This window comes from Trachypithecus francoisi, unplaced genomic scaffold (assembly GCF_009764315.1).
Source record: "Trachypithecus francoisi isolate TF-2019V2 unplaced genomic scaffold, Tfra_2.0 Lachesis_group4, whole genome shotgun sequence".
NCBI classification, from domain to species: domain Eukaryota; kingdom Metazoa; phylum Chordata; class Mammalia; order Primates; family Cercopithecidae; genus Trachypithecus; species Trachypithecus francoisi.
The window spans coordinates 127,083,754-127,109,964 of NW_022681469.1; the positions used below are offsets into that span (position 1 = coordinate 127,083,754).

At 53.8% G+C, this 26,211-nt stretch overlaps 2 protein-coding genes across 15 annotated transcripts in view; both read right to left on the reverse strand.

Moving 5' to 3' along the window:
- Window positions 1–26,211, reverse strand: part of RABGEF1 (RAB guanine nucleotide exchange factor 1) — a 1,203,668-nt gene that overhangs the window by 897,469 nt on the left and 279,988 nt on the right. The window lies entirely within an intron of this gene.
- On the reverse strand, window positions 6,884–24,991 carry ASL (argininosuccinate lyase). 3 transcript variants are annotated; one of them, XM_033193397.1, is made up of 17 exons: window positions 24,869–24,989; window positions 24,632–24,686; window positions 18,391–18,585; window positions 17,940–18,023; window positions 17,454–17,510; window positions 17,214–17,311; window positions 13,771–13,848; window positions 13,612–13,689; window positions 13,064–13,116; window positions 12,661–12,723; window positions 11,533–11,647; window positions 11,279–11,363; window positions 11,120–11,179; window positions 10,759–10,842; window positions 8,336–8,416; window positions 7,753–7,859; window positions 6,884–7,648 (listed from the first exon to the last, which is right to left on the reverse strand). In XM_033193397.1, the coding sequence occupies exons 2-17, from the start codon at window positions 24,641–24,643 to the stop codon at window positions 7,504–7,506; spliced, it is 1,395 nt and encodes a 464-aa protein (XP_033049288.1). In that variant the 5' UTR covers window positions 24,644–24,686; window positions 24,869–24,989; the 3' UTR covers window positions 6,884–7,503. The 3 variants fall into 3 exon arrangements, with proteins under 3 accessions (XP_033049288.1, XP_033049290.1, XP_033049287.1); XM_033193399.1 differs by lacking the exon at window positions 11,120–11,179 and having other exon boundaries at window positions 24,869–24,991; XM_033193396.1 differs by having other exon boundaries at window positions 7,461–7,648; window positions 24,632–24,890.

Genomic DNA, 26,211 nt, shown 5'->3' on the forward strand with positions numbered 1-26,211 from the left:
TCCTCCTCCTGTCCCCCACTTCCTCCTCCTCGTCCCCCACTTCCTCCTCCTCCTGTCCCCCACTTCCCCCTCCTTCTCCCTGTCCTCCTCCTCCTTTACTGGCATGAGCCACCGCAACTGGTGTTCTTCCACCTCCTCTTTTACAGGCGTGAACCACCCAGTCTGGCTGTTTTCTCCTCCTTTTTATCCTTCTTCTTCTCCTCCTCCCCCTCCTTTCCCCTCCTCCCCTCCTCTTCCCCCTCATCTCCTCCTCCTCTCCTCTTCTCCCCTCCTCCTCCTCCTCCTCTTTACAGGCATGAGCCACCGCAACTGGCTATTTCTTCCTCCTCCTCCTTTACAGGAGTGAACCACCCAGTCTGGCTGCTTTTTTTCTCCTTTTTCTCTTCCTTTTCCTCCTCCTCCTCCTTTTCCTCTTCCTTTTCCTCGTCCTCCTCCTCCTCTTCCTCTTTACAGGAATGAGCTTCCCTGCCTGACTGTTTCTTCCTCCTCCTCCTTTACAGGTGTGAACCAGCCAGTCTGGCTAGTTATTTTTTCTCCTCCTTTTTCTCCCCCTCCTTTACAGGCGTAAACCACCGCTCCTGGCTGTTTTTTCCTCCACCTCCTCCTCCTCCTCTTCCTGCACAGGTGTAAGTCACCATGCCTGGCTGTTTCCTTCTCCTCCCTCCTTTACAGGCATGAGCCACTGCACCTGGCTGTTTTTTCCTCCTCCTCCTCCTCTTTTACAGGCGTTAAGCTGCCTCGCCTGGCTGTTTCCTCCTCTTTCTCCTTTACAGGCTGCGCCACCACGCCTGGCTGTTTCTTCCTCTTCCTCCTTCTCCTTTACAGTCGTGAGCCACCTCGCCTGGCTGTTTCCTCCTCCTTCTCCTCTTCCTCCCTTACAGGCATGAGCCACCCTTCCTGGCTGTTTCTTCTTCTTCTTCCTCCTCTTTACAGGCATGAGCCGCCGCACCTGGCTGTTTCCTCCTCCTTCTCCCTCCTTTACAGGCATGAGCTACTGTGCCTGGCTGTTTTTTCCTCCTCCTCCTTTTCCTTTACAGGTGTGAGCCACCTCGCCTGGCTGTTTCCTCCTCCTTCTCCTCTTCCTTCTCCACCTCCTCCCTTACAGGCATGAGCCACCGTTCCTGGCTGTTTTTTTTTCTTCTTCTTCTTCCTCTTCTTCACAGGCATGAGCCACTGTTCCTGGCTGTTTCCTCCTCCTCCTCTACAGGCGTGAGCCACTACACCTGTTTCCCCCTCCTCCTCTACAGGCGTGAGCCACTGCACCTGTTTCCCCCTCCTCCTTTACAGGCTTGAGCCACTGTGCCGGGCTGTTTCTTCCTCCTTTTCCTCCTTCGCAGGCATGAGCCACCACGCCTGGCTGTTTCCTCCTGCTCCTCCTCTTCCTTTCCAGGCGTGAGAGCCACTGTGCCTGGCTGTTTCTTCCTCTTTCTCATTCTCCTCCTCCTTTACAGGCCTGAGCCACCTAGCCTGGCTGTTTCTTCCTCCTCCTCCTCTATAGGTGTGAGCCACCACGACTGGCTGTTTCCTTCTCCTCCTCCTCCTCCTTTACAGGCTTGAGCCACCGAGCCTGGCAGTTTCTTTCTCCTTCTCTTCTCCTTATTCTCCCCCTCCTCCTCCTTCTCCTCCCTCTCTTCCTCCTCCCTCTCTTCCTCCTCCCCCCTTTCTCCCCCTCCTCCTTTCCTCCTCCTCCTACCCCTCCTCCTTCCCCTCCTCCTTCTCCCCCCTCCTCTCCTCCTCCTTTCCTCCTTCTCACCTCCTCTTCCTCCTCCACTGCTCCTGGCTGTTTCCTCCTCCTCCTCCTTTACAGGCTTGAGCCACTGTGCCTGGCTGTTTCCTCCTCCTCCTCCTTTACAGGCTTGAGCCACTGTGCCTGGCTGTTTCCTCCTCCTCCTCCTTTACAGGCTTGAGCCACTGTGCCTGGCTGTTTCCTCCTGCTCCTCCTCCTCCCTCTCCTCCTCCTCCTTTTTTCTTATTTACTTACTTATTTTGAGACAGAGTCTCCCTCTGTCACCCAGGCTGGAGTGCAGTGGCGTGACCTCAGCTCACTGCAACCTCCACCTCCTGGGTTCAAGCAATTCTCCTGCCTCAGCCTCCCGACTAGCTGGGACTACAGGCTCCCACCACCACACCAGGCTAATATTTGTATTTTTAGTAGAGACAGGGTTTCACCATGTTGGTCAAGCTGGTCTTGAACTCCTGACCTCAGGTGATCCACCTGCCTTGGCCTCCCAAAGTGCTGGAATTACAGGCGTGAGCCACTGTGCCCAGCCACTATTTTATTTTATTTTTAAGACAGAGTCTTGCTCTTGTCACCTAGGCTGGAGTGCAATGGTACGATCTTGGCTCACTACAACGTCTGCCTCCTGGGTTTAAGCAATTCTGCCTCAGCCTCTCGAGTAGCTGGGATTACAGGTGCCCGCCACCATGTCCAGCTGATTTTTGTATTTTTAGTAGAGACGGGGTTTCACTGTGTTGGCCAGGCTGGTCTTGAACTCCTGACCTCAGGTGATCCACCTGCCTTGGCCTCCCAAAGTGCTGGAATTACAGGCGTGAGCCACTGTGCCCAGCATTATTATTTTATTTATTTTAATTAGTTTATTTATTTATTGAGATAGAGTTTTGCTCTTGTTGCCCAGACTGGCGTGCAATGGCATGATGTCAGCTCACCGCAACCTCCACCTCCTGGGTTCAAGCGATTCTCCTGCCTCAGCCTCCCAAGTAGCTGGGACTAGAGGCATGCACCATCACGCATGGCTAATTTTTAGCATTTTTGTAGAGATGGGGTTTCACCATGTTAGTGAGGCTGGTCTCGAACTTCTGACTTCAGGTGATCCACCTGCCTTGGCCTCCCAAAGTGCTGGGATAACAGGTGTGAGTCAACGCACCGGCCTATTATTATTGTAATAATATCTGTCATGCTGATCTATGACCGGTGATCCTTAATGTTACTATTGTATCCGTCCAAAAGTAATTGCAGGTTTTGCCATTGAAAGTAATGGCACTAGGCCGGGCACAGCGTCTCACGCCTGTAATCCCAGCGCTTTGGGAGGCTGAGGTGGTTGGATTACCTGAGGTCAGGAGTTCAAGACCAGCCTGACCAACATGGTGAAACCCCATCTCTACTAAAAATACAAACAAATTTAGCCAGGCCTGGTGGCAGGTGCCTGTAATCCCAGCTGTTTGGGAGGCTGAGGCAGGAGAATCGTTTGAACCCGGGAGGAGAAGGTTGCAGTGAACCGAGATCGCACCATTGCAGTCCATCCTGGGCAACGGAGCGAGACTATGTCTGAAAAATAAAATAATAATAATAATAATATCGACAATGGAAGCGGAGAGAGAATTGAAGATGCTACACCACTGGTCTTGCAGAGGGAAGAAGGAACGACAAGCCAAGGAATGCAGGTGGCCCCTAGAAACTGGAAAAAAAATAAGGAAATGGATCCTCCTCTAGATCCTGGCTGACACTTGATTTCATCTCGGTAAAACCAGTTTCAGACTTGTGACGTCCAGAATTAAAACATTACACGTTATGTTGAGCCATTAAATTCGTGGTAGGCTGGGCATGGTGGCTCATGCCTGTAATCCCAGCACTTTGGGAGGGTGAGGCAGGTGGAAAGCTTGAACTCAGGAGTTTGAAACTAGCCTGAGAAACATAGTGAGAGCCCATCTCAATTTTTAAAAATAAAATAAAATTATTTTAAAAGTTTTTTTTTTTTTTTTTTTTTGAGGAATCTCACTCTGTCACTTAGGCTGGAGTGCAGTGGCATGGTCTCAGCTGACTGCAACCTCCGCCTCCCAGGTTCATGCAGTTCTCCCACCTCAGCCTCTCGAGTGGCTGGGACTACAGGCGTGCACCACCACGCCCGGCTAATTTTTGTATTTTTATTAGAGATGGGGTTCTACCATGTTGGCCAGGCTGGTCTCGAACTCCTGGTGTCAAGTGACTCACCCGCCTCAGCCTCCCACTGCACTGGGATTTCAGGTATTACAGGTGTGAGCCACTGTGCCTGGTTTGGCTTGGTTTTTTTTTTTGAGACGAAGTCACACTCTTGTCCCCTGGGCTGGAGTGCAATGGCACGATCTCAGTTCACTGCAACTCAGCTCACTCTCAGCTCCACTGCCCGGGTTCAAGCAATTCTCCTGCCTCAGCCTCCCAAGTAGCAGGGATTACAGGCACCTGCCACTGCACCCGGCTAATTTTTTGCATTTTTAGTAGCGATGGGGTTGCACCATTTTGGCCAGGCTGGTCTTGAACCGCCTCGGCCTCCCAAAGTGCTGGGATTACAGGCGTGAGCCACCACACCTCGCTTTTTTTTTTTTTTTTAATGTGGTAGCTGGGATCTTGTTATGTTGCCCAGGCTGGTCTTGAACTGAACTCCTGGCTTCAAGCAATCCTCCCACCTTGGCCTCCCAAAGTGTGGATTACATGCATAAACCACCATACTTGGCCTCTAATTTCAGGTATCTCTTATCAGGAGTTTGGTGAGATTTGCGTAGAAGAGGTCTTTGTGTCACCACGGGCTCTCTACAGAACACTTGCCATGTGCCCGGCCTGGCCTCAGGGCTCTCTGCAGGTTTGGTGTGGCCATGCCTCCCTTGACTGCAACAAGGGGCAGGTCCCCTCCAGGCCCTACATCCCAGTCACCCTCCCCTCAAGGTCACTGCGGGAGAATTTATCTGTACATCATTCTCTAGGGTGGAGGAGATGTTGGTTTAGCAGGAAGCTAACCCAGTGGCTGGCATCACATACTAGCTGGGTGGCTGACCTTACCACTCCATACACCATGCCCCTTAGAAGGGCACAGGTCACCCTTGGAGCACTGGTACAGGCCTCAGCCCGAGTTAATACCCTGTGATGGTGCCTGAGTGGTTCAGGAAAGGGTAGGTTCAGCAAGGGGTGAATGAGGGCAGGGGGAGCCCAGGGGACACTGGGAAGGAAGGGAGATGGACAGTGACTGATGGGGCCGCCCACACCATCAGGTCCCACCAGTCCTGCCAGTGACACCCAAGGCAGGTCATTTCTGCCCCGCACCCCAATGAAACAGAGTCTCACAATGTTACCTAGGCCGGTCTTGAACTCCTAGCTTCAAGCAATCCTGGCTTAGCCTCCTGAGTAGCTGGGATTACAGGTGTGCACCATCATGCCATGCTTTTTTTTTTTCTTTCTTTTTTTTTTTTAGGTCACTGTGTGTTTTCTGTTGTTGTTTTTGAAAGTCTTGCTCTGTCACCCAGGCTGGAGTGCAGTGTTGTGATCTCAGCTCACTGCAACCTCCCCCTCCTAGATTCAAGTGATTCTCCTGCCTCAGCCTCCTGAGTAGCTGGGACTACAGGCATGCCCCAACACGCCTGGATAATTTTTGTATTTTTGGTAGAGACGGGGTTTCACCATATTGACCAGGCTGCTCTTGAACTCCTGACCTCAAGTGATCCGCCCGCCTCGGTCTCCCAAAGTGCTGGGATTACAGGCGTGAGCCACTGTGCCCAGCCAGAAAGTTTGCATTTCTAACAAGCTCCTCGGTGAAAATTACGATGGCCAGGAATGACAGTCTGAGAACAACTGCTCTGGAAGATTTTATCTGTGACCCACAGCTTTGATTTTGGGGATTTGGTGTCACGTCCTTACTGCTGGAGTCTGGCTTTTGGTTCTTTTTTTTTTTTAAGACGGAGTCTCCCTCTGTAGCCCAGACTGGAGTGCAGTGGCACAATCTCAGCTCACTGCAACCTCCACCGCCCAGGTTCAAGTGATTCTTCTCCCTCAGCCTCCCAAGTAGCTGGGATTACAGGCATGCACCACCGCGCCTGGCTGATTTTTTTTTGTTTGTTTGTATTTTGTATTGGTTTTTTTTTTTTTTTTGAGACGGAGTCTTGCTCTGTCGCCCAGGCTGGAGTGCAGTAGCCGGATCTCAGCTCACTGCAAGCTCTACCTCCCGGGTTTACGCCATTCTCCTGCCTCAGCTTCCCAAGTAGCTGGGTCTACAGGCGCCTGCCACCACACCCGGCTAGTTTTTTGTATTTTTTTAGTAGAGACAGGGTTTCACCATGTTAGCCAGGATGGTCTCGATCTCCTGACCTCATGATCCACCCGTCTCAGCCTCCCAAAGTGCTGGGATTACAGGCTTGAGCCACCGCGCCCAGCCTTTTTTTGCATTTTTAGTAGAGATGGGGTTTCACCATGTTGGCCAGGCTGGTCTCAAACTCCTGGCTCCCGCCTTGGCCTCCCAAAGTGCTGGGATTACAGGTGTGAGCCACTGCACCCAGCCTTGGTTCTTAACAAAATCTGTCATTGCTCCCAAAGTCACATGGTAGGGGTTATTCATTCTTCCTTGAGTTTAGCTTGTTTATCTTTGTTGTTAATAAAACGTAAGTTTCAGACATTTTTTACTTCTTTTTTTCTTTTAGGGACAGGGTCTTGCTCTGTTTCCCAGGCTGGAGTACAGTGGTGCCATCACAGCCCACTGCAGCCTCCCACTGCTGGACTCAAGCGATCCTCCTGCCTCAGCCTTCCAAGTAGCTGGGACTATAGGCACACACCACCACAACCGGCTAGTTTTTGTTGTTGTTGTTGTTTAGACAGAGTCTCGCTCTGTGGCCCAGGCTGGAGTGCAATAATGCAATCTCGGTTCACTGCAACCTCTGCCTCCTGGGTTCAAGCAATTCTGCTGCCTCAGCCTCCTGAGTAGCTGGGATTACGGGCATGCGCCACCACACCCGGCTAATTTTTGTATTTTTATTAGAGATGGGGTTCCCCCATGTTGGCCAGGTTGTTCTCGAACTCCTGGCCTCAAGTGATCTACCAGCCTCAGCCTCCTACAAGTGCTGGGATTAGGTGTGAGCCACTGCGCCCGGTTTGGCTAGTTGTTTTGTTTTCTGTTTTTGTTTTTTTAATGTGGTAGCTGGAGTCTTGATATGTTGCCCAGGCCTCCCAAAGTGCTAGGATTACAGGCGTGAGCCATCGCTCCTGGCCTAGGAGGTCACTGTGATACCCTGTTTGAAGGGGATGGGGCCTGGACAGAGCAGAGGCTATGATGGGAGTCCCCCTTCCCTTTCATCTATGACTCTCATTGCCCTTGCCCAGTTTTCTCTGCTTCCCTTTATTTTTTATTTTTTATTTTTAGAGACAAGGTCTCACTCTGTTGTCCAGGCTGGAATGCAGTGGTGTGATCATAGCTCACTGCAGCCTCCACTCCTGGACACAAGTATCCTCTCACCTCAGCCTTACAAGTAGCTGGGACTATATGCACAGGCTATTTGTTTCATTATTGGGTAGAGACACGGGTCTCCCTGTGTTGCCCAGGCTGGTGTCAAACTCCTGGCCTCAAGCATCCTTGCACCTTGCCCTTCCAAAGGGCTGGGATTACAGGCCACCCCACCGTGCCTCTCCAGTCTGACCGTTCCCACTGGTCAGCCCCAGAAAGCCCAGCAACGAGGGAGCCAGGCTGGGGCAGGAAACACGCAGCAGCCTCCTCTCGCACCCACTTTATTAGGGGGCAGGTGCAGGAGGACCTAGGCCTGCTGTGCCTGCAGTAGTGCCCGCACCTGGCGGATCTGCCAGTCAACACTGGAGCATGCAGTGCCACCCAAGGCACCATACTGCTCCACGCTGTGCCCGTAGTCCCACACGCAGCTCACGTCGCCCGAGAACAGGGGGCTGGGGAGAGAGGAAGAGGTGGGCCAGGGAGCTGGGCCACCCTGGGCTCCAGGCACCCAGGCTCACTTCCTAGGAGGCAGCATGGGGAAGGGGATGGGCCGCACCTGATGGTCTGAAGCTCCTGCAGTGACAGCTGGTTGAGGGCGACCCCCTTGGTCTCCGCCATGAACACGGCTTTCCCGGAGGCCTCGTGGGCCTGACGGAATGGCATCTGGGTGCCAGGGAGGAAGATGGTGCTGAGGCAGCTTCCTCCATGCCCTGATCTGCCTCCACTGCCTGCGCCCCTTCCTTTTTTTTTTTTTTTTTTTTCTGACACAAAGTCTTGCTCTGTTGCCCAGGCTGGAGTGCAGAGGCATGATCTCACCTCACTGCAACCTCCACCTCCCAGGTTCAAGCGATTCTCCTGCCTCAGCCTCCCGAGTAGCTGAGATTACAGGAGTGTGCCACCACACTGGGCTAATTGTTGTATTTTTACAACTGTTGCATTTTACAACAAAGGAGACAGGGTTTCACCATGTTGACCAGGCTGGTCTTGAACCCCTGGCCTCAAGTGACCCACCTGCCTTGGCCTCCCAAAGTGCTGGCATTACAGGCCCAGGCTGGGCCACCTGCACCCCTTCCTGAGCTCTCCCACCCTCTGGGGGGCACCCCATCTCCTCACCCTCCCCTTGGCTGCTACACACTTACCCCTTTGCGGACCAGGTAATAGGCAAGGTCAGTGGCCAGCATGTCGGGGCTGAGAGCCTGTCCCATGTTCTCTCGGTGAATCTGGGGGCACAGGTGGGTGAGTGGTGAGCCCTGGGGACCCTGGGGTCTGAAGCTGCCAGGTCCAGGACCTGCCCCTCTGCCAGGATGTCCCTGCCTTGGACAGATACTCTCCTACCCACTCGGCTCTGTCTCACTCTCAACTTGAACCATCTTCTCATAATCATCTATAATATTTACGTATGCTATTAACGCTTACTGGTCTGTATGTTTTACTGGCCTTTATGTTTTCAAAGCGTCCTTATCTTTAGCATGCATCAGATGTTCCTGGAGGATTTGTTTTCTGTTTTAGGAGACAGTGTCTCCTAAAACAGGAGACTGCTCTGTTGCCCAGGCTGGAGTGCAGTGGCCATGATAGCTCACTGCAGCCTGGACTCAAGGGATCTTCCAGCCTCGGCCTCCCGAATAGCTGGGACTACAGCCATGCATGCCACCATGCCAAGCTAATTTGTTGTTGTTGTTTTGGGCTTTTTTGAGACAGGGTCTTGCTCTGTCAGGCACAATCCTGGCTCTCTGCATCCTTGACTTCCTGGGCTCAAGGGATCCTCCCACATCAGTCTCCTGAGTGGCTGGGACCACAGGTACACGCCATCACGACTGGCTAATTTAATTTTTTTTAATTTTTAAATTTTTTTAATTTTAGAGACAGGGTCTCGCTATGTTGCTCAGGCTGGTTTTGAACTCCTGGGCTCACGTGCTTCTCCTGCCTCAGCCTCTCAAAGTGCTGGGATTACAGGCACGAGCCACCAGGCCTAGCCACTGGAAAATTTACTAAGAAAAAAGTACAAATTGCTGGGGACCACCCCCAGAGTCTCTGATTCAGCCATCTGGAGTGGGGCCTCACATTGCATTTCTCAGGAGTTCTGAGGTGATGCTGGTGCTGCTAGTTGGGGGACTAGCTTTCAAAAACACTGTTTTTTATTTATTTATTATTATTATTTTTTGAGGTGGAGTCTTGCTATCACACAGGCTGGAGTGCAGTGGCACGATCTCTGCTCACTACAATCTCCATCTCCCGGGTTCAAGCAATTCTCCTGTCTCAGCCTCCTGAGTAGCTGGAATTATAGGCGTGTACCACCACACCCAACTAATTTTTATATGTTTAGTAAAGATGAGGTTTTGCTATGTTGGCCAGGCTGGTCTCCAACTCCTGACCTCAAATGATCTGCCCACCTTAGTCTCACAAATTGATGGGATTACAGGCATGAGGCTCTGCACCCAGCCAAGAAAGACCGATTTCAAGACACATCCTGAACTATCTAGGAATGAAATGATGTGATGATGGGAATTTGCTTCAAAATAAGGGGGTAAAGGAGTGGGGGAGAGCTGTAGGTAAAGACTGCTGGAGCCAGGATGTCTGTGAGTTGATTATTATTGAAGCTAGGTGTCAGTACATAGGGTTCATTATGCATTCTCTAGCTGTTATATACATAAATTTCCCATAATAATTGGTTTTAAAAGAAATCAGCCAGGAAAGTGGCTCATGCCTATAATCCCAACTTTGGGAGACCAAGGTGGGAGGATTGCTTGGGGCTGGGAGTTCGAGACCAACCTGGGAAACATGGGGAGACCCTGTCACTACAAAAAATAAAAAAATTAGCCAGGCATGGTGGCGCATGTTTATAGTCCCGGTTACTCTGGAGACTGAGGTGGGAGGATCACTTGAGCCCAGGAGTTTGAGACTACAGTGAGCTACGACTGCACCACTGCAACTGCACTCCAGCCTGGGTGACAGAGAGCGACCCTGTCTCTAAACAAAGGTTTTTTTAGATATTTACTTTAATTTAATTTATATATTTGTAGACGGAGTTTTACTCTGTAGTCCCGGCTGGAGTGCAGTGGCATGATCTTGGCTCACTACAACTTCCATCTCATGGGTTCAAGTGATTCTCCTGCCTCAGCCTCCTGAGTAGCTGGGATTACAGATGTGAGCCATCATGTCTGGCTAATTTTTGTATTTTTAGTAGAGAACATGGTTATGCCATGTTGGCCAGGTTGATCTCAAACCCCCAACCTCAAGTGCTCCATCTGCCTCGGCCTCCCAAAGTGTGAGATTCCAGGCATGAGCCACTGCACCTGGCCTTTTGTATAGATTTTCTTTTTTTAAAAAGAGTTCTGGTCTGGCCAGTTGACAGACCCAAGGCCCCCTGAGTCTCATCTGCTTCCACTACAAGGCAGCAGTTTCTGTCCTTTCCCTGTTCCTCAGGAGCAGGAGCGAGCACACTTCTCCTTCCCTGCCCCAGGTCCTCCAGTCCTACCTCACCTCCTCCCAAGGCCACCCTCCCTGTATGCCCACCCCAGTGCCTGGGACCTAGGGGAGGAGAGGCAGGTGGGTGATGTCTTGCCTGCAGCGTAGAGATGACGCCAGTGGCCACCTGGAGCACAGCACTCATAGTGTCTGACACTTCAAACACAGCTTCCTTGTCTTCCTGGGAGGCACATGGCAGGAGGTGAGGGCCTAGCAGCCCCCTTGCACCCAGGGTCCCCACAGCCCCACACCCCCAACTGAGGCATCCCCACTGCCTTCCATGGGAAGAACACTCAGTACCCCAACAAAGGAAGGGCAGAGAGTCCAAGGGCAGCCATGGATGAGGCTGTGTGCACAGGATGGGAGGATGTATGGCAATCCGCGGGTGAGGCCCTGCCTGGGTGTGCCAGAGCCCTGAGAACTGGCACGTAGTAGGCAGGCCTCCCCCGGCCTCGCACCTGTAAGTCTTTGTTGTAGGTGCTGGGAAGTCCCTTGAGGGTCATCAGGAGCCCGGCACACTGCGGGAAGAGGGAGGCACAGGGGCTGGACCCGGGATCCTACCCCGTGGTCACCCACCATCAGCCCAGAGGCTCCGCCCTTCCCCCTGCCTTGCTCACCCGCCCAAACACACGCCCAGCCTTGCTCCGGATCAGCTCCAAACTGTCGGGGTTTTTCTTCTGAGGCATCAGGCTGCTTCCCGTGCTGGGGACAGAGGTGCTGGCGCTGAAAGGGCTGGATCCTTGGCTGGTCCAGTAGCTCACAGGCCAGGTCTGGCGGAGGGGTGGGGCGGGGAGGAAGGAAGCCACGCCCGCGGGGGGCGGGGAATACAGAGGCCGGCAGGGGCAGATGGAGGTGGCAGTTCAGGGCTTACCTGTAGGCATCCGAGAGCTGCACGAAGCTGAATTCCTTGGTGCAGTAGAGGATGAGGTCCTCGGCCATCCTGCTGAGATGGGTCATGCATAGCGAAGCCCAGAACAGGAACTCAGCTGTGAGGGAGAAAAGGTTCCCAGTCACCAGGCCTCTCCCATCCCCACCCAGCCTGACCATATAGGGGTCGGGAGGAGGTTAGGCGGTGGGGGGACCCAGCTACATTTTCATTTTTCGTAAAGATGGGGTCGTGCTATGTCGCCCAGGCTGGTCTGAAACTCGTGGGCTCAAGCAATCCTCCTGCCTTGGCCTCCCAAAGTGCTGGGATTAAAAACGTGAGCCACTGCACCTAGCCTGTTTTTTGTTATTGTTGTTTTAAATGAACCAGCTTTACCGAGTTATCACCCACATACAATTTATCCATTTATTTATTTATTTTTTTGAGATGGAGTCTCGCTCCCATCGCGCAGGCTGGAGTGCAGTAGCGCAATCTCGGCTCACTGCAACCTCTACCTCCCAGGTTCAAGTGAATCCCCTTCCTCAGCCTCCCGAGTAGCTGGGATTACAGGCATGCACCACCATGCCTAGCTAATTTTTGTGCTTTTAGTAGAGACGGGGTTTCCCCATGTTGGTCAGGCTGGTCTTGAACTCCTGACCTCAGGTGATCCACCTGCCTCGGCCTCCCAAAGTGCTAGGATTACAGCCGTGAGCCACCATGCCTGACTTATTTTTTTTTTTTTAATTTTATTTTTTGAGTTGGAGTTTCACTCTTGTTGCCTAGGCTGGAGTGCACTGGCGCGATCTCAGCTCACTGCAGCCTCCACCTCCCGGGTTCAAGCAATTCTCTGGCCTCAGCCTCCCAAGCAGCTGGGATTACAGGCACCTGCCACCACATGCCCAGCTAAATTTTGTATTCTTAGTAGAGATGGGGTTTCACCATGTTGGCCAGTGCTGGGATTACAGGCGTGAACCACTGTGCCCCACCCAATTTACCCATTTAAGCTTTACACTTCAGTGTACAACCATCACCACAACCAGCCTGTCCGTAGGGGGGTGGGAAGAGACTGGAGAGAAGCTGGGCTGAGGGACTAAAGTGAGGCACAGGGCAGGGGACTGGCTCCCCAAGACTTACCCACAAAGTCCCGCTCACTAGTAGCATCCATGCTGTTGAGAGTGATGGCCCCAAAGTTGAGTTCTGGGGAGAGGGAGAAAGCGGGGCTGGGCTGGAGGACAGGAAGTGGCTCCCTCTCCCCCAACTAGGTTGCCCAGCTCCCACCCCTGATCAGGGTGGGGCAGCAGCTGGGGAAGGGATCTTTTGCACAGTCCCAGGAGGGAGGCAGGAGCCCTGAGTCTCTCAGTACCAAGCACCCCTGCCATGAGTGACCCCTAGACTTGATGAACTCAGTGCCCATAGGCAATGAATGAAGGTTTCACCAGGAGCTACAGGCCCCTGCCCTCTGGTTTCAGGTGTGTCTGCGGGTCCTGGCGGGTGCTGAGGGTGACTCTCCCTGGGGAGGAGGGGCAGGGCGTCTCACCTGCTTGAAGCAGCTCTCGATCCACACCCAGGGGATTGCCTGCAATGGCCCCACTGCAGGGACAGGGATTCATGGTGACCAGGGCTCCTGGCAGGCAGCCCTGACACATACACACACACGCACTCAAGCACACACAGAGAACCAAGTCCTGGTTGCCAGGGCAACCACCTGGAGCTGAGCCTCTTCCCTGGCCCAGTCGCCTTGGGTACAGAATACTTGTCCCTAAGTGTCCACAGAACACTTGTCCCCAAGCACTGAGTCACCCTGGGTGCAGGACACTTGTCTCCTGACACATGTTCCCATATGTCAGGCTGAGGGCAGCAGGCTGGGCTTGCCAGGAGCCTTGCTGGAGGGCTCTGGCCCTGCTCAGACACATTCAATGGCTTGGTCATCCCCACCTTAGCGAGAGCTGAGGCTCCATGCAGGGTCCCCCGCTGAGCAGATAAGGCGGCTTTCTGTCCCACTCTGCCCTTCCCAGCTCTGTCAATCCCTAAGGCTATGCAGCAGCTACCCCCACCAGGCCCTCCGGGCACTGGAGCCTCACCCACCTCCCCAGGGGCAGGACATTGATCCGCTTCCGCACCTCCAGCAGCCGCTCAGAGTCTCGGGTCAGCGCCACGGCGTGGCTGTGGGAAGCCAGGAGCAGGAGGGTCAGGGCAGCCAGGGTCCTCCCCTCTAGCACGGCCCCTGCACCTCACCTGGCTCACCTCAGAATCCAGTGGCTCCAGCGAATGGGCTGGGCCCTCTGCAGATGGGTGTACCCCGGGAAGAGGACATCACGTTCCCTGTGGGAGAGGAGGAGCAGGAGGTCAGGTGGAGGCTCATGCAAGGCCTGCCTGTGACACTGGGACCCTGTCACCCCTGGAAAAAGTGTCGCCCTGCAGCACTCCACCTGAATGAGGGATCTGGTGATCTCCCAGGGACAAGCTGGTCTTAAGGGAAAAAGGCCGGAAGTGGGGCCGTGTGAACCAAGGACTAGGCCTGAGCTGTGGGGCCTCCTGGGGTGAGGCTTTGCCAGAAACACCCAAAGTCCAGCCTCTGTAACTCAGCATCTCTGAGCGGGGGCCAGAACAGGGGAGGAGGCCCATGTTGGGTATGACTTGACTGTGAGAGGTTTCGTTTGAGGACCCTAGAAATAGCTGAGGCTCCTTCAAGGGCTGCTCTGAGCAGGTAAGATGCCCTGTACCACATTCAAGTAGGCAGGGCAGAGGCAGAGGTGCTGTGAGTGATGGTCCTGTTTTCTTGTTGTTTTGTTTTGTTTTTGTTTTTAGAGACAGGGTCTCATTCTGTTGCCCAGGCTGGAGTGCAGTGGCATGATCATAGCTCACTGCTGCCTCTATCTCCTGGGCTCAAGTGATCCTCCTGCCTCAGCCTCCTGAGTAGCTGGGACTAAAGGGACATGCCACCATGCCTGGCCAATTTTTAATTTTTTGTAAAGATGGGGTCTTGTGGCCGGGCACAGTGGCGCATGCCTGTAATCCCAGCACTTTGGGAGGCCGAGGCGGGTGGATCACGAGGTCAGGAGATCGAGACCATCCTGGCTAACACAGTGAAACCCTGTCTCTACTAAAACTACAAAAAATTAGCTGGGTGTGGTGGTGGGCACCTGTCGTCCCAGCTACTCGGGAGGCTGAGGCAGGAGAATGGCGTGAACCCAGGAGGCAGAGCTTGCAGTGAGCCGAGATTGCACCACTGCACTCCAGCCTGGGCGACAGAGTGAGACTCCATCTCACTCTGTGAGATGGGGTCTTGCCATGTTGCCCAGGGTGGTCTGAAATTCCTGGGTTCAGGCAATCCTCCTGCCTTGGCCTCCCAAAGGGCTGGGATTACAAATGTGAGCCACCATACCTGGCCTGTTTGTTGTTGTTGTTGTTGAGAAAGAGTTTTGCTGTTGTTGCCCAGGCTGGAATGCAGTGGTATGATCTCAGCTAACTGCAACCTCTGCCTCCCAGGTTCAAGAGATTCTTCTGCCTCCCAAATAGCTGGGATTACAGGTGCCTACCATCACACCCGGCTAATTTTGTGTATTTTTAGTAGAGATGGGGTTTCACCATGTTGGCCATGGCTGGTCTCGAACTCCTGACTTCAGGTGATCCACCCGCCTCAGCCTCCCAAAGTGCTGGGATTACAGGCGTGAGCCACTGCGCCTGGCCTGTTGTTTTAAATAAACTAGCTTTACTGAGATATCATTCACAAACAATTTACTCATTTAAAATTTACACTTTACTGTACAACCATCACCATAACCAATTTTATAACATTTTCATCACCCCATAAATAAATTCTGTCCTCAAGGCCAGGCACGGTGGCTCAAGCCTTTAATCCCAGCACTTTGGGAGGCCAAGAGGGAAGGATCACTTAAGGCCGGGAGTTTGAGACCAGCCTGAGCCACATAGAGAGATCCCGTTTCTACAAAATATTTAAAACATTCGCAGCTGGGCATGGTGGCTTATGCCTATAATCTCAGCACTTTGGGAGTCCGAGGTGGGTGGATCACGAGGTCAGGAGATTGAGACCATCCTGGCTAACATGGTGAAAGCCCATCTCTACTAAAAATACAAAAATTAGCCGGGCATGGTGGCAGGCACCTGTACTCCCAGTTACTCGGGAAGCTGAGGCAGGAGAATGTCGTGAACCTGGGAGGCAGAGACTATAGTGAGTAGAGATTGTGCCACTGCACTCCAGCCTGGGCGACAGGGCGAGACTCCATCTCACAGGCGGTGCACACCTGTAGTTCTAGCTACTCAGAAAGCTGAGGTGGGAGGATCATTTGATTCCAGGAGTTTGAGGCTACAGTGAGCTATTACCGAGCCACTGTACTCCAGCCTAGGTGACAGAGCAGGATCTCATCTCTAAAGACAATTTAAAAAGTTAAAAATTTAAAAATTAAGCTGAGTGCAGTGGTTTATGGCTGTGATCCTAGCACTTTGGCAGGCCGAGGTGGGTGGATCACCTGAGCTCAGGAGTTCGAGACCAGCCTGGCCAACATGGCAAAACCCATCTCTACTGAAAAAAATACAAAAATTAGCTGGACATGGTGGTGCACACCTGTAATCTCAGCTACTTGGGAGGCTGAGGCACTACAATCACTTGAACCCAGGAGGCAGAGTTTGCAGTTAGCTAAGATCGCGCCACTATACCCCAGACTAGGCGGCAGAGCAAAACCCTGTCTCAAAAAAAAAAAAAATTTAAAGAAACCTTGAACTCAGTAGCAGACACTCCCTGTTCCTCCTAGCAGCCCTGCCTTACCTGCTGAGTGACAATTCTTGTGCCCTTGTTTCCCCCCAAGTCTGCGAAACAAGCATCACAGGGAGTTGAGGAAGAGGAGGGGTCTCTGACAACACATGGAGACTCCTCAGCAGCTCTTCGTCCAGGTCTGTAAGGAACAAATCCAGTCCCAAAGACACCAGGTCTCAGAAGCCAAAGCCTGAAATGAGGCCAGCAGGAGGCAGCCTTTGGCTCTGTCTTTTGCCAGATGGGCTGGTTGGGGACACGAAGCTTGGGATGAGGGATCTGGGGGACAGGCAGGGTGGGGAGTGACTCTGGCTGCTCCAGGCACAGCCAAGCTAGCTGTGCTTGGCTTAGTTTCCTGCCCTCAGCTCTGCAAATGGTGAGTTTCCTTTTTTTTACTTTTTTTTCTTTGAGATGGAGTCTCGCTCTGTAGCCCAGGCTGGAGTGCAATGGCACAATCTTGGTTCACTGCAACCTCTGCCTCCCGGGTTCAAGCAGTTCTCCTGCCTCAGCCTCCCGAGTAGCTGGGATTACAGGCACACACCACCACGCTTGGCTAATTTTTGTATTTTTAGTAGAGACAGAGTTTCACCATGTTGGCCAGGCAGGTCGAACTCCTGACCTCAGGTGATCCACCCACCTTGGCCTCCCAAAGTGCTGAGATTATAGGCATGGGCCACCGCACCCGGCCCCACAATGGGTGAGTCTTCCCTGCCTGCTGAGCTAGACTGGCATGGGAGCATTGGGGCCTGCAGGAAATGGCCCACTCCTAGCTACTCTGCCTCGATCCTGGAGTTCTGGGATGTCCCTGTCCCCCAGGGCCTGGCACCCCCACCCTGTTCACCCCTGCCCCCTAGGTTTCCTGTTCAGGCTGCCATCACACCTCTGTCTGCCCCCTGGGTGTCCCTGTAGGACTCACGCCTCTGCCCTATCCACCATGGTCCTGATGAGCTCCCAGAGGAGGCCCGAGAGCGTGGAGCAGGTCTGCCGCATCCATAGCCTGAGGTCCGTGACCACCTGTGCGAGGAGGAGGTGGTGCTCAGGGAGGCTGACGTGTTGCTTCCCTGAGAAGCCAGGACCGTTGCAGAGCTCTAACTGCCCCCTGGGCTCCCCAAGTTTAGGACAACATGGAGCAGTGGGGTGGAGGGGCTAGAGGCACCTGGTCATTCCGGCTCCGTCCTGTGTGCAGCTTCCCTGCCGTTTCACCAATGAGCTCCTGGAGGTGAAGGGAGACCCAAGGTCACGGTCTGTATCCCCCAAGGAGTCAACCCAGGCAGGGCAGGGTTCCTTATCAGCCCCGCTAACCTACCTCCGTACCCCAGGGCTCCAGGTCCTGCCCAAATCTCTCACCATTTCTGCTGAGGCCTATTGTTCTTTTTTTTTTTTTTTTAATTTTTGTAGTTGTGGGACCTCGTTATGTTGTCCAGGCTGGTCTGGAACTCCTGGCCTCAAGCGATCCTCCCACCTCGGCCTCCCAAAGTGTTAGGATTATAGGCATGAGCCAGGGTGCCTGGCCCATGTCCTAAGGTCTCACCTGCTGTCTGCCAATGGCGAAGTAAACAGAATGATGGTGCTAATGCTCAAAGTGGCCCTGGGCAAGGTGGAGGGGGAGGCCAGGACAGTGGTGGGACTCCAGGGGTCATACCTTCAGGCGGCGCTCGTTGGCTGTGTGGATGTCCTCATCGTTGGGGCTGAGTTTGAAGGTGCCCTGGGCCCACTCCTCAGCCACCTATAGCGGGTAGCAGCAATGCCAGGGGTCAGGTGAGCAGGCATCAGCAGCTAAGAGAGCCCCAGCCCTGGTCCCACCCTATCCGTGATGACTGACTGTCCCCATCCAGGAGCTGAGTCCTGGAAGCGCACCCTGGGAGAGGGGCATCTCAGGCCCACCTTTACCCATGAGCCATGTGGGTCACAGGGATCATTAAAAGATGGAGAGAGGTGGACATCAAGGCACACAGTTAAACAGCACTTGAGTATATAATTAGTTCAATGTGAAACCACAGATGAGCAACACTGTACTATTTGCTTAGGGATTTGGTGGGAGCCTGGGGCCACAGGGAAAGGGCCTTGGGTGGGGCGTTGGCCACGGCAAGTACCTTATCTAGGCCATGGAGTATCTGGTCCATCTCGGCCTTGGTGAGGAGCCCTGCCTTCTCCAGGCCCCTGCTGTAGGCTTTGCTGCCTTGAACATCCACCTCCCAAAGGTGCCGGTCGTAGGCAATGGACGCGTTGAACTTCTCCATGATGGGGTCCACTGCACCCACAAACCGGCCACCCCAAAGCTTCCCACTCTGGCCAGGAGAGCAAGAACAATTAGTCTCTCCTCCACCCTCCAGAACAGTGCTTCTTGCAGTCTTCGGGAAACTTATCAAGTCTGATGGTAGCAGGGGCATCAGATCATTCTAACTGGGCAGACAAGGAGGCTGAGATCTTCCCAGAGTCACCATGGGACTGAGCATGGGAGTGAGCATGGGAACGTGGCTGAACACCAAAAGTTTGGGTTCTTTTTTTTTTTTTTTTTTTTTTTTTTTGAGACAGATTCTCACTCTGTTGGCGGCCAGGCTGGAGTGCAGTGGCGCCATCTTGGCTCACTGCAACCTCTGCCTCCCAGGTTCAAAAGATTCTCCTGCCTCAGACTCCCGAGTAGCTGGGATTACAGGCATGTGCCACCACAGCCCGCTAATTTTTGTATCATTAGTAGAGATGGGGTTTCACCATGTTGGCTAGGCTGGTCTTGAACTCCTGACCTCAGGTGATCCTCCCGCCTTGGCCTCTGAAAGTGCTAGGATTACAGGCATGAGCCACTGCGTGTGGCCTTAAAGTTGGGATTCTTTCCCACCACATGGCCCCACTCCAACGAGATGGTGGCAGGGCCTGAGGCATCCCTGGAACCACAGCAGAGCTTCTGGAACCTTTCCTGCCACTGACCAAGGTGCCAGGTGCCATCCTAATTGTTGACACAACCCTCTGGGGTAGGCACCAACACAAGTCCACTATGTTGAAGAGGGGGAAACTGAGGCACAGAGGGGCATGCAGCCTGCCCTCACCTGAGGTGGGAGAGCCAGGGCTGCAGCCCAGCAGTCTGAAGTCAGAACCCATGCTCTTCACCCCTGTTCCACCAGTCAGAACCCACGCTCTTCACCCCTGTTCCACCAGGGCTTCTGGACTTGGCTCTGGTGTCCTGAACCTTTGCTGCAGGGATAGGCAAAGAGGCCTTGAGGGTCTCCACCAAGCTTAAGTGCTCTGCAACTCTCCCTCACAGCTTGGAGCTGGACTAAGATCCCAATTCCTACCACTCCCTTGGCTCTGAAAAGCACCCTGACACCCCCCATTGTCACTGGCCTTCTAGGAGATCACTGGGTGACCCCTTACTCCCTAGGAGCCAAGGGCAGTGGAATGGTATGTAGGCATCTACGTTTTGTTCTTTTTTTTGAGATACAGTCTCACTCTGTCACCTAGGCTGGAGTGCAGTGGCATGATCTCGGCTCACAGCAACCTCCGCCTCCCGAGTTCAAGCCAATTTTCCTGCCTCAACCTCCCGACTAGCTGGAATTACAGGCGTGTGCCACCACACCCAGCTGAGTTTTGTATTTTTAGTAGAGACAGGGTTTCACCATGTTGGTCAGACTGGTCTCGAACTCCTGATCTCAGGTGATCCCCTGACCTCAGCCTCCTAAAGTGCTTGGGATTACAGGCATCAGCGACCGTGCCCAGCCCGTTTTGTTTGTTTAAAAACACTTTTAAAATTCTTTTTCCTTTTTTTTGAGATGGAGTCTCGCTCTGTCACCCAGGCTGGAGTGCAGTGGCGGGATCTCGGCTCACTGCAAGCCCCACCTCCCAGGTTCACGCCATTCTCCTGCCTCAGCCTCCGAAGTAGCTGGGACTACAGGCGCCCGCCACCATGCCTGGCTAATTTTTTGTTTTTGTTTTTTTTTTTTAAGCAGAGACCAGGTTTCACTGTGTTAGCGAGGATGGTCTTGATCTCCTGACCTCGTGATCTGCCTGCCTCGGCCTCCCAAAGTGCTGGGATTACAGGTGTGAGCCACCGCACCCAGCCTTTAAATTCTTTTTTAGACACAGGGTCTCACTCTGTTACCCAGCTTGGAGTGCAGTGGCACCATCATAGCTCACTGCAGCCTCAAACTCCTGGGCTCAACCAGTCCTCTCGCCTCAGCTTCCCCAGTAGTTGGGACTACAAGCATGCGCCACCACATCCAGACAGTTTTCAAAAATTTTGTAGGGCTGGGCCGGGCCCGGCCGGGGGCGGTGGCTCACGCCTGTAATCCTAGCACTTTGGGAGGCCGAGGCGGGTGGATCACGAGGTCAGGAGACAGAGACCATCCTGGCTAACATGGTGAAACCCCGCCTCCACTAAAAATACAAAAAATTAGCCAGGAGTAGTGGCGGGCGCCTGTAGTCCCAGCTACTCGGGAGGAGGCAGGAGAATGGTGTTAACCCGGGAGGCGGAGTTTGCAGTGAGCCGAGATCGCGCCACTGCACTCCAGCCTGGGTGACAGAGCGAGACTCCGTTACAGGGAAAAAAAAAAAAATTGTAGGGCCAGGAGTGGTGGCTCACACCTGTAATCCCAGCACTTTGGGAGGCTGAGGTGGGTGGATCACGAGGTCAGGAGATAGAGACCACCCTGGTTAACATGGTGAAACCCAGTCTCTACTGAAAATACAAAAATGAGCTGGGCGTGGTGGCGCTCGCCTGTAGTCCCAGCTGCTTAGGAGACTGAGGCAGGAGAATTGCTTGAACCCAAGAGGCGGAGTTTGCAGTGAGTCAAGATTGCGCCACTGCGCTCCAGCCTGGGCGACAGAGCAAGACTCTGTCTCAAAATAAATAAATAAATAAAAATAAAAAAAAATTGGTAGAGACAGAGTCTCACTATGTTGCCTAGGCTGGTCTTGAACTCCTGGTCTCAAGCCATCCTCCAGCCTCAGCTTCCCAAAGTGCTGGGATTACAGACATGAGCCAAGGCGCTGGCCACATCTATGTTTTGAAAGAGGGCAGAGACCAGGGCATGGGACAGATCAGGGAGGGGGTACAGAATACCTGGGGCACAGCCCTAGTGCCCAGGACTGGGAGGAGGGTGGGGTGGAGGTGGGCATGTCACTTCACTGACGTCCTTTTTGTGGAAGGGAGTCTACAATGGCCAATGGGGACATATATCCTCCTCTGTCCCCCTGCAATGCCCCAGACTTCTATTAACCACCTGGCCTGGCAGCTATTATTAAACCTCAGGGTTGGGAGGCTCAGGCAGGTGGATCACTTGAGGTCAGGAGTTCAAGATCAGCCTGGCCAACATGGTGAAACCCTGTTTGTACTAAAAATACAAAAATTAGCCAGGCTCGGTGGCAGGCAGCTGTAGTCCCAGCCACTTGGGAGTCTGAAGCAGGAGAATCGCTTGAACCCTGGAGGTAGAGGTTGTGGTGAGCAGAGATGGCGCCATTGCACTCCAGCTTGGGCGACAGAGCAAGACTCCTTCTTAAAAATAATAATAAGGGCCAGGCGCGGTGGCTCACGCCTGTAATCCCAGCACTTTGGGAGGCCGAGACAGGCAGATCACGAGGTCAGGAGATCGAGACCATCCTGGCTAACACGGTGAAACGCCATCTTTACTAAAAATACAAAAATTAGCCGGGCGCGGTGGCGGGCGCCTGTAGTCCTAGCTATGCAGGAGGCTGAGGCAGGAGAATGGCGTGAACCCGGAAGGCAGAGCTTGCAGTGAGCGGAGATCGCGCCGCTGCACTCCAGCCTGGGCGACAGAGCGAGACTCCGTCTCAAAAAAAAAAGATAATAATAATAATAAGTTAAAGATAATAATAGTACCTATCTGATAACCTTGTTGTGAGCATTTAATCAGATAGCATTTGCAAATTACATATATAACGTGGTGCCTGGTGCTCAGGAAGGACTTGAGAAATGCCAGCTGTTATTAAGGGAGGGCTGGCAGGGGATAGGACATGCTTCAGCTCTACTCCTGGTTCCTGGGTGCACCCCAGAGACCTCTACAGTGCTTTGGCCCTGAGCTGTGAGCTGACCCCTCCATGCCCAACAGCCCCAGCTGCCAAAGGACTCTGCCCTGCAGAGGCAGACTCCACCCCCACCCCGTCTTTTGAGCTGGTCCTGCCCCTTACCCCACAGCTGCCCCACCAAGCCCAGATCTCCAGCAAAGCACCACGTGGGGACCTGGTCCTGATCACTGGAGCCAGCCAGCCAGTCAGAATTGGGGCCAGCCTGCCCTTCAGCCAGGAGCCTGGCACCGCCTCCCCCAGCGGGCTCCTGGGCCACCCTGCCTAGGTTGTTAGTAATAAAAACAACTACTTAATAAGCGGAGCGGCAGCCAAACCAATTAGTGCCAACCTACAGGAAGGTCTGGGGCAAGCTGAGGTCACCTGGAGCACTGGGCTTGTGGGAAGCCAGACCACTGTGCTCCAGACCAAACTCCTATCCTTACTGGCAGGCATAATAGGACCTTACGGGGAGATCAGAGTGAGGTGCCTCCCCTTGGGCACTGAGGAGAGGGGAAGCCCAGTGTGGTAGCAGAAGGTGCTACTGCAAGCCAGGACACATCTGGGCCAGAATGGTCTCTTCAGGGCCAGAGGATGGGGCACTGAGTTGGGCTGGGTTGAATGAGCAACAGTCAAGGTTGAATGTACATGGGAAATATCAGTTTTGGTTTTGGGATTTGTGGGTTTTTTTCCTTTTTTGAGGTAGAGTCTTGCTTTGTCACCCGGGCTGGAGTGCAATGGTGCGATCTCGGCTCACTGCAACCTCTGCCTCCCGTGTTCAAGCGATTCCCCTGCCTCAGCCTCCCGAATAGCTGGGACTAGAGGAACCTACCACCACACTCAGCTAATTTTTGCATTTTTAGTAGAGATGGGGTTTCACCATGTTGGCCAGGCTGGTCTCAAACTCTTGACCTCAGATGATCCACCCGCCTCGGCCTCCCAAAGTGCTGGGATTTCAGGTGTGAACCACCATGCCTGGCAGGGTTTTCTATTTTTGTTTTTTGAAACTGGATCTCATCCTGTTGCCTAGGTTGGAGTGCAGGGTGAGATCATGCTCACTGCAGTCTCAAACTTCGGGGTTCAAGCAATCCTCCTGCCTCCGCCTCCTGTGAGACTACAGGTGTATGCCACCACACCTGGGTCATTTTCAAAATTTTTTTGTAGAGACAGGATCTCACTATGTTGCCCAGGCTGGTCTGGAATTCCTGGGCTTCAGCAATCCTCCCGCCTCAGCTTCCCAAAGTAGAAATATCAGTACTGTTGTGGTTAGCCACCATTTATTGAGCACCTACTGTTGCTCAGCCCTGTGCTAGGGATTTGACATGTGTTATTATGGCCTTTTATGAGGTGGGCAATATTACCCCTATTTCACAAATGAGGAAAGAGGTTTGGAGGGCCCAAGTGACTGGTCCAGAAACCAAGTCTGTTTGGCTCCGAAGTCCAGGCCCTGCTCCCCTGCCCCCTGCCCATGACCCAGAAGCTTGCAGGGCACTGAGAAAGAGGAAGTGAATTGCTAGCTAATGAAGGCCAGAAGGGCCTGGAACCCAGACCTCCTGCTTCCCGGGGTTCCCTTCATCAAGCATCAGGTGAACAGCCCCTTTCCCCTGAAGTGTCCAAAGCAATGGCCTCATAATCTAGTGCCTTACAGAGGGAGGCCAACAGCTATTATTACCCCCATTGCCAGATAAATCAACTGTGCCCCAAAGGAAGGAAACCTCTGCCCAGGACTCCGGCATCTCAGTGGTCAGGAAGAGAAGCCAGGAGCCACTGACCCTAAGGAGCAGGGTCCAGTGAGACAGGAAGGGAACCAGGCACTGGGGTTGCTGGAGTCACAAGGCGAGGTCCCCTTTTTCCTGGTTCTTTCCACATGCCACAGTCAAGGACAAGAACACTTAGGGGCTAAGCCTTATTCTATAAACAGGGACAACTGCTCTAGCAGGAGAAGGGGTGTGGTGTGGGGTGGGACCTGACAGGAGGACACGGGGAAGAAGGAATGAAGAGGTGGAAGGCTGAAGGCTTGGGAGCACTTTTCCTGGCCAGGCAGGCATCACTGTGAGGTGAGGGCAGAGCCACTCTACCCCTAGTAGTGTGGGTTGGTGGGTTTGCCAAAAGGGCTGCCTGGGGACACAGGTGAGTCCCAGTAAAGGTGACTGCTGAGCTCCAGAAGATGCGCCCGGGAGGGTTGGGGGTGCCAGCTTCCTGGGTAATTTTCAAAATTACTTCCTGGAGGGCGATTCCCAGCAGGGTGGCCCGAGGCAGGTCTGGGGCCCCCACCCTCTCGTTTGGGGGCTGGGAGGATCGGCGTCCCGAGGTCCCACTCACCTCCGAGGCCATATTGGGCAGTTCCTTGTCGTCCGGAAGCTTCGGTCCACCGGGTCTGGAAGACAAGACAGGACTGACGACCTCCTTGGCCAGCAGGGTCCCCCGGGCTAGGCTGGTTCCGAGTTCTGGGCACTGCGCTTGGCCGAGCTCAGCCCTTGGGAAGACGGACGTGAGCGCGCGCCACCGTTCTCGGCGTTCTCCACGCCCGTCCCGCCCATCCGGCCGCCGCGCACTCACCTCCGCCTGGTAGCACGGACACTGTCGCGCCCGCCACTGGCCAGGGCTTTTCTGGCTATAGGATGGCGTCAGCAGCCGCCGGCCCTCTCCCCACCCCTGGCGGGGGCCGCGTCAATAGGAGGCAGCCCGGTGGGTTGGGCGTTGCCTCCGTCCTCCAATCCTGGCTGTGGGCGGGGACACCTCCGGCTGAGCTAGGAGCTGAGCTGCACTGCGGCAGGAAAGCGGGCGGGGAAAGGGTGGGAGGGACCCCGACGTGGAAGAGGGCTGGGCTCGGGTTGGGGAGGGTAGTGCCCTGGCGTTCGCGCTGCGGTCAGCAGACACGCAGGGGACTGGAGACTCGGGCCAGGGGTAAAGGCTATGACATCAGGCCCGGGCCTGGCGGCTTCACAAGATATATAAGGTGAAATGGCATGTTCGCCCGTTAATTCATTCATTCAACGAACACGTACCAAGCACTTCCATGTGCCAGGTACAGAGTTAGAAAGGCATCGAGGAAAAAGGAAGGGCCATCAGAAATAAAGCCCGTGCCAGGCGCGGTGGCTCACAGCTGTAATCCCAGCACTTTGGGAGGCAGAGGTGGGAGGATCGCTTGAGGCTGAGTTGGAGATCAGCCTGGGCAATGTAACAAGATCCCACCTCTACAAAAAAATAATTTAAAAAAGAAAATAGCTGGGCGTGGTGGTGCACGCCTGCAGTCCTAGCTATTGAGGAGGCTGAGGTGGGAGGAGCAGTGGAGCCCAGGAGTTCGAGGCTGTAGTGAGATATTGTGCCACTGCACTCCAGCCTGATTCCTCTAAAAAAGAAAAGAAATGAGGCCAGAGACCGAGCGCGGTGGCTTACGCCTGTAATCCCAACACTTTGGGAGGCCGAGGCAGGTGGATCATGAGGTCACGAGTTTGAGATCAGCCTGGCCAAGATGGTGAAACCCCATCTCTACTAAAATTACAAAAATTAGCCGGGCACGGTGGCGGGTGCCTGTAATCCCAGCGAGTCGGGAGGCTCAGGCAGGAGAATCGCTTGAACCTGGGAGGTGGAGATTGCAGTGAACTGAGATCGTGCCACTGCACTCCAGCTCTGGATGACAGAGCAAGATTCCATCTCAAAAAAGAAAGAGAGAAAGGAAAAAAAGAAAAAAGGCTGGGCACCATGGCTCACGCCTGTAATCCCAGCACTTTGAGAGGCTGAGGCGGGCGGATCACGAGGTCAGGAGATCGAGACCATCCTGGCTAACACGGTGAAACCCTGTCTCTACTAAAAATACAAAAAATTAGCCGGGCACGGTGGCGGGTGCCTGTAATCCCAGCGAGTCGGGAGGCTCAGGCAGGAGAATCGCTTGAACCTGG